General features: G+C 38.6%; 1 protein-coding gene across 3 annotated transcripts; it reads left to right on the top strand.

Moving 5' to 3' along the window:
• Positions 1-3,157: 3,157 nt before the first annotated feature.
• On the top strand, positions 3,158-4,254 carry LOC116852837 (acidic leucine-rich nuclear phosphoprotein 32-related protein 2-like). Of its 3 annotated transcripts, XM_032833547.1 has the most exons (4): positions 3,158-3,655; positions 3,754-3,846; positions 3,925-4,037; positions 4,118-4,254. In XM_032833547.1, the coding sequence occupies exons 1-4, from the start codon at positions 3,589-3,591 to the stop codon at positions 4,136-4,138; spliced, it is 294 nt and encodes a 97-aa protein (XP_032689438.1). In that variant the 5' UTR covers positions 3,158-3,588; the 3' UTR covers positions 4,139-4,254. The 3 variants fall into 3 exon arrangements, with proteins under 3 accessions (XP_032689438.1, XP_032689437.1, XP_032689436.1); XM_032833546.1 differs by having other exon boundaries at positions 3,925-4,254; XM_032833545.1 differs by having other exon boundaries at positions 3,754-4,254.
• Positions 4,255-6,957: the final 2,703 nt, after the last annotated feature.

Below are 6,957 nucleotides of genomic sequence, written 5' to 3'. Positions count from 1 at the left end.
CTGGGTCGTCAAATTCAAGACCGTAAGCATATCTGTTAACAACTTCATATCTCTTTTATACTGGTGACCAAATCTTTTGTGCCACATTAGTATCACTTTTACTACTATATGCTGTGTTAATTGGTTGCATCAATATATAAATATTGTTAGTCGGTTTTGCTATTGCTATTATTTTACCGTCAGCATTCGCTATTTTACAAGCGTTTTTATCAAAAATTAAACCTTTAACATACCCTTTACTGGCATCCTTCGGACCGATAATAAATTTACGCTAAAATCACGGACGTATAGAACATCGCGCACGACGATTTTTAAACTTTACGTTCACTAATCCTGATATTGTTACTCCAGTAAGCAAATTGAACGCAGACTGCGCGCAAATTGGCAGCAAATTTGATAAAAAATTTACACCAAAACCATAGCCATCTGTGTCTTCATTTAGCTACGGTTTTGGCGACAGAGCTTGATGTCGGGCAATTGCTGCAGATTTACAGCAAAAACCGCGCCGAGCGTGCAGCGCAGCAAGGTCTGCGCGGTTTCTGCCGCCAATCTGCCGTCAGATTGCTACAAACTCTGCATGGTTTTTGCTGCAAATCTGCAATAATTATCCGACAATAGGCTCTACACTATATCTGGCGACAGTTTGGCAGCAAGATTTGATATAACAGATCTTGCATCAAATTTGTTATCTATTTGCTATCGAAAATTAGTAGCAAGTTCTGTTCGAAATCTATTCACACAGGTTTGGCTATTTGGGACAGTACCTCTACTTTCTACGCGCCATTTCTTATTATCTGCGACAACTATTTTTTTCTCCGATTGTTACAAAAGAATTAAGCGCTTTTCTATATACGCTTTCATATATACCGACGCTCCCAAATCTATCACCCAACTTTCATCATCCGCTCGACTATTATTCGCTAAAAACGCGACCTTTTCGCTTGTTTCACACGTTTTCTTTTCACGATTATATCTTTGATACTTTTTATCCTTGTTGTCTTTCGATCTTTTTATTACTTCTGCATTGACTGGATATGTGACCTGGCTTATCACAGTTCGAGTATTTGATGTTCTTCGCTGGTAGTTTCCATCTCGTACCTCTCCCGTGTCGTTTGACGTGAAACGCTGCATCCACCGATGATTTTGATTTGTCGATACAACTTGATTCTTGTAGTAAATTGGTTTTAACTGAATCTCCCGTTATGCTCATGCCGGAGTTCTCCAACGCCATAATCATAGGTTGATATTGTTCAGGCAGTCCCGCCAATAGGACTGTGCTACTCTTGGTTTATTTTAAATCCAATGCCTGTCAACTGGTGTGCAGTGAATATGATTTCACTTATGTATTTCTCCATGAACTCACAGTTCTCTAATCTTATCGTTGTAATTTTTTGTAACAAACCAACTTTGCGAGTCAGTCCTGAATCTTCAAAGGTCGTCTTGAAATTATTCCAGCTGCCGTAGATACTTTTGCCACTTGAATGTATAGCGTTTCGTTCACACTCAATACTATTCTTACCTTCGCCTACGCTATTTTGTCTTCGTTTGTTTCAATTCCGAAAATCGTCTTCCATAGACCCTCCAGGCTTAGTAAATTCTCCATGGCAATTTTCCACGTAGTGTAATTTTCCCTGCCGCGCAACTTTGCGACGTGAAGGAATGCGTTTAATTCAGCCATCTTGCTCACCGCTTTTACTTCATGATCATTTTTCGCTTTCGAGAACGAAACCCACTCGCGTACAAGAAATTTCTGGACACATAACCTGTTGTTGAGTGTATTATGCAACTTTGCGTGTTGTGGCGAGGGACACAATAAAATATGAGTAGGTATGGTATAGAGGTTCTAACCCATGGTCTTCCGAGGGGGAGGTGAGGGGCGGGGGTGTCGCGGGAGGGGTATGACGTCACCGGGGGTATTATCAGCGGTCGGTAATTGGGGGAGCATACCGATATTACCGACGGTCAGTAATTTTTTACCGATATTATATAACATTTAATTACATAATTTTTACCAACATATAATTATACAATACCAATAATACCGACGATCGGTAATTTATTACCGATATTATATACCAACATTTAATTACTTAATTTTTACGAACATGTATATTTACATAATTTTTACTGGCATATTTACATAATTCCGACGATAGGTAATTATCGATATTATATAATTTTTTCTATCTGCTTTCGATAGATCATTTTATCGATCCACGGAAAATTTTTCGCGGCGGATTTTGCGGCGATTTTTGCGGCAGCTCGCACCGCCCGCGCCGTCCGCGCCGCCCGCTCGCGTATTTCGCGGCGTAAATTTTTTAGTCGCAGCTGCAAACTCTAAGAATTTGCAAACATATTAAATATCACTGCGCGACGACATATTGCAAACGTATGCACTCGACAGTTAGATGCGCAGAAAATATGACATGATATTCTTATTACTAATGAGCACGTACACTGTGCTCCCGCGACAAGATTTTGCAAGCGTTTGCATTTGACAGTATAATACGTACGAGGAATGTAACACATGATGTTCTTATTGCTAATGAGCACATACACTATGCCCCCGCGACAAGATTTTATAAGCGTTTGCTTGTTATGTATTATGAACAATATGTTATGTAAATAATGGTAAAGAAACGGTAAAGAACAGTAAAGAACAATAAAGAATGGTAAGAAACGGTAAAAAAACGGTAATGGAACGGTAAAAAAAGATAATTCAGAACGGTAAAGAAACGGTAAAGGAACGGTAAAAAACGATAAAGAAACGGTAAAGAAATGGTAAAAAACGGTAAATAACACTAATAAAACGGTAAAAAAACGGTAAAGAAACTGCAAAGAACGGTAAAAAACGGTAATACAGAACGGTAAAGAACGGTAATGAAACGGTAAAGAAACGGTAATGAAACGGTAAAGAACGGTAATGAAACGGTAAAAACGGTAAATAACGCTAATAAAACGGTAAAAAAAAACGGTAAAAAACGATAAAGAAACGGCAAAGAACGGTAAAAAACGGTAATAAAGAACAGTAAAGAACGGTAATGAAACGATAAAGAACGGTAAAGAAACGGTAATGAAACGGTAAAGAACGGTAATGAAACGTAAAAACGGTAATACAGAACGGTAATAAAATGGTAAAGAAACGGTAATGAAGCGGTAAAAAACAGTAAAGAACGCTAATAAAACGGTAAAAAACGGTTAAAACAACGGTAAAGAAACGGTAAAGAAACGGTAAGGAAACGGTAAAAAAAAACGGTATAGAATAGTAAAGAAACCGTAAATTGAGATTCTCATTGCAATCTTAAGTATCACAATGCAACATTTTTTTATGCTGATACATCAATGTGTGGACGCGGTCGACTGCAAGACGCCGTCAGACTGCATATGCGACAACGAAAATACGTACGACATATGATATTGGTATTAAGGAGCACGTTAGGCTGTGCTGATCTTGCACATTTGATAGAGCAACCCTCTCCAAACGAGATATGTTTGTTCGAAAGAGATAGTGATGGACCATATAAAAGTCATCCAGCAGTCCGACAAATAGTCCAGGATTGAATCCTAAGAGACAAACAAGTTAAAATAATGTTCTATACGGTAAAATTCCAGAGACCTCCATTTGAGGAGGAGGAGTTGATACCAAACCACCCACGTAAGTTTTTTAAATAGATCCTGATTAATAATTCTGATAATCCTGATAATCTTGATTCTTTATATTTTTAAATAATAATAATTAATCCAATTTTTTAGCAATGTTCGAGGAAGATAATATTGCGGAGATTGATGAAGAGCAGGAGGAGATGGAGGAGGAGGATGAAAATGAGGAACAGTCGACCGATAATGGTAAGAGAGAATACAACATTTATTATAATAATAACTCTACATTAAAATTTTCATTTTTGTATTCAAATTTTATTTCAGAAGAATATAACATTGATTTAGTAAATATAAGTAGTGGAGAAGAGGATGATATGGATACCGTGGAAAGGGAGAAGGAGGAGGAGGAGGTGGAGAAGGAGATGGAGGACCAAGAGGTAAGAGAGAGAACACAATTATTATAATATTAACTTTACATAAAAATTTTCAATTTTTCTGTATTCAAATTTTATTTCAGAAGGCTATAACATGGAATTGATGAACATAAGTAGTGGAGAGGAGGATAAGATGGAGACCGACGAAAGGGAAGGGGTAGAGGATGAGGAGGAGGAGGGGATAAAATCATTATAATATAAAATAGCTATTACTTCTTAATTATTAATATAATGTTATATTTATTATCATTATTATCATTATTATTATTATTATTATTATTATTATTATTGGGAGTGTAAATAAGTTCTCGCCGTTTTTTGTGAAAATAAATCCTTTATTTAAAAAAAATAATAAAAAAACAAGTCAATTAAAGTATTGCCCATCGCTGGAGACTACTTTTTCCCATCTTTCTGGCAGCATTTGAATTCCACGTCGAAAAAACGACACTTCTTTTGCGGCTATCCACGAATCGATCCATTTTTTCGTTTCTTCATACGAAGTGAAGTGCTGCTCAGCCAGGCCGTTAGTCATCGATCGAAATAAATAGTAATCAGAAGGCGCAATGTCTGGAGAGTACGGCTGGTGGGATAGGACTTCCCATTTCAGCGTTTCCAGGTGTGTTTTGACCGGTGACGCGACATGCGGCCGAGCGTTATCATGCAGCAAAATCACCTTATCGTGTCTTTGCTCATATTGCGGCCGTTTTTCTTTTAATGCTTGGCTCAAACGCATCAATTGTCGTCGATAGAGATCTCCTGTGATGGTTTGGTTGGGTTGGAGCAGCTCGTAATACACTACCCCCAGCTGATCCCACCAAATGCAGAGCATGAGCTTGGAACCGTGGATATTCCGCTTTGGCGTTGATGCTACTGCTTCGCCGGGCTTAACCCACGATTTTTTACGCTTGGGATTACTGTAGTATATCCACTTTTCATCACCAGTCACAATACGATGTAAGAAACCTTTCCTTTTTTGTCGTTGAAGCAGCTGTTCACACGTGACAAGACGCCGTTCGACGTCTCTCGGCTTCAGTTCGTATGGCACCCAAGATCCTTCCTTTTGTATCATTCCTAATGCTGTCAGACGTTTCGAAACTGTTGTTCGATCAACTCCTAATGATTTTGCAACATCGGATTGCGTCTGACATGGATCTTCAGCAAGTAATGTTTCCAATTCTTCGTCTTGAAACTTTTTTGGTGCACCACTACGTTCTCTATCTTAAACATCAAAATCACTATTTTTAAATCGGTTAAACCAATCTCTGCATGTTCTTTCCGACAGAGCATGATCACCATAGGTTTCTACAAGAATTCTGTGTGCTTCAGCTGCAGATTTCTTCTGAATAAAGTAGTACAGTAAAATTCCCCGCAAAAACGGTTTATTTGGCACGAAATTTGACATGTTTTACGCTACGAAAAGAAAATGTTCTTTATAAGTTAATGGAAAGACACGCACTGATTTTAAACATAGGTTATAGAACTTCAATATAGATGCGTCATCATCTTGAATTCTACACACAAAATTTTTATACCGCCATCTGATGGTGAAACGGCGAGAACTTATTCACACTCCCAATATTAAATAGTATCATCGATAAATTTATCAATCATTATAATAAAATTTATTATACATATCAAAGATTAAACAATTCTTTCTGGCTCTGACACCACCACCAATTACATATCTTTAGTACATTTTGTAACGCACAGTGTTTTGAATGATTTTTACATCGTAAAATGTTGGCTGCATTCAGCTTGTCCAATGACGCCATATCCTCGTAATCCGCATCCAGAGTCTCAAAGATCATTTTGCCCCTCACATCATCATTGAGGAGATTCGTCAACCACTCTCGTTTCTCATATTCCTTGATGTAGACGAGTTTGGATTCTTCGCTGGTTTTGCTGATCACAGCGTTTGTGATCAATCGCTTCGCTTTGTTGTACGGGACGATTCCATCATTCCACTGCAGGCCATGATGATTAGCAGTCAACCATGCTGCTTTCGATTCGTCAGCTTTCCTGAGAAGATGACACGACATAGGATTCGCAAAGACATAATGAGATAGAACAGTTCCATTTCTAAGTATTGCTATCTCTTTTACGTGAAATCTCATTCCAACCGTGAATCCTTGCAGGTCCACAAATGAAAGCACATACATTTTTTTATGTAATTTTGCGCACAATGTTGGTCAGGAGACTGTATTTCACAATATGATCGTGCAGAATAAGGCAGTAAGCTGTGGTATCCATCGGTATATTCTCCTTGCAGTCGAGTTCAATTCTCACATCGACAGTGGCGCTCTTGATGGATTCGTTTTGTTGCGAGCAATCAATGACCACACACGGGCAATAAGTAAGAAATTGTATGGGATCGAACAACACATTGCCGTTGTCACATCCGTAATATGATTTGCGGAAACGTGCGTACATATCGTACAGAACGGCGTATCTCGAAATCCAAATTCATATTGTCGTACGGATAAAATTCCGATTTGAGATAGAGTTTCACGTTAGTCAGCTTACAGTGGTCGAATATCGCAACATTACCAGTGACAGAATTCTTTCGACCAGTCTGCAGAGCAAAGATGACGTAACGCGGCTTCTCCAGCTGAGTCGCGGTCTTGACAGCCCATGAATGCTTGATCGTGCTCTGTAGGAGTGGAAATTCGTACAAATTCCACGAGCGAAAACTCATGCTCAAATATCGACCGCTTTCCAGAGTTCGCAGCATAGACAGTCTGTTTACATCTTTTAGCATAACGTGAGGCATTCGCCATTGTAATTTGAACAAATCAATCTTTGGGTCAGAGTTTGCATGTGCCACCACGCAATTGTAGTGGTTGCGTGAACGTATCAAGATCAATTCGTGACGAGCATTAATTACCATCCGTTTGTAGTCCTCACAAAAGCCTAGCAATGTAAG

The sequence above is a fragment of the Odontomachus brunneus genome, unplaced genomic scaffold, assembly GCF_010583005.1.
Source record: "Odontomachus brunneus isolate Ranch 3 - 2012 unplaced genomic scaffold, Obru_v1 Obru_scaffold_258, whole genome shotgun sequence".
Classification (NCBI taxonomy): domain Eukaryota; kingdom Metazoa; phylum Arthropoda; class Insecta; order Hymenoptera; family Formicidae; genus Odontomachus; species Odontomachus brunneus.
Note: the sequence above shows the minus strand (reverse complement) of the source record. Positions and strands in the feature narration are given on the sequence as shown.

What these genes read in the sequence shown, in the direction of transcription:
- LOC116852837 (XM_032833545.1), top strand. Translation starts at nt 3,589, where the DNA reads ATGTTCTATACGGTAAAATTCCAGAGACCTCCATTTGAGGAGGAGGAG. An exon ending in GTTGATACCAAACCACCCAC is followed by an intron (nt 3,656 to 3,753) that starts GTAAGTTTTTTA and finishes CCAATTTTTTAG; the next exon opens with CAATGTTCGAGGAAGATAAT.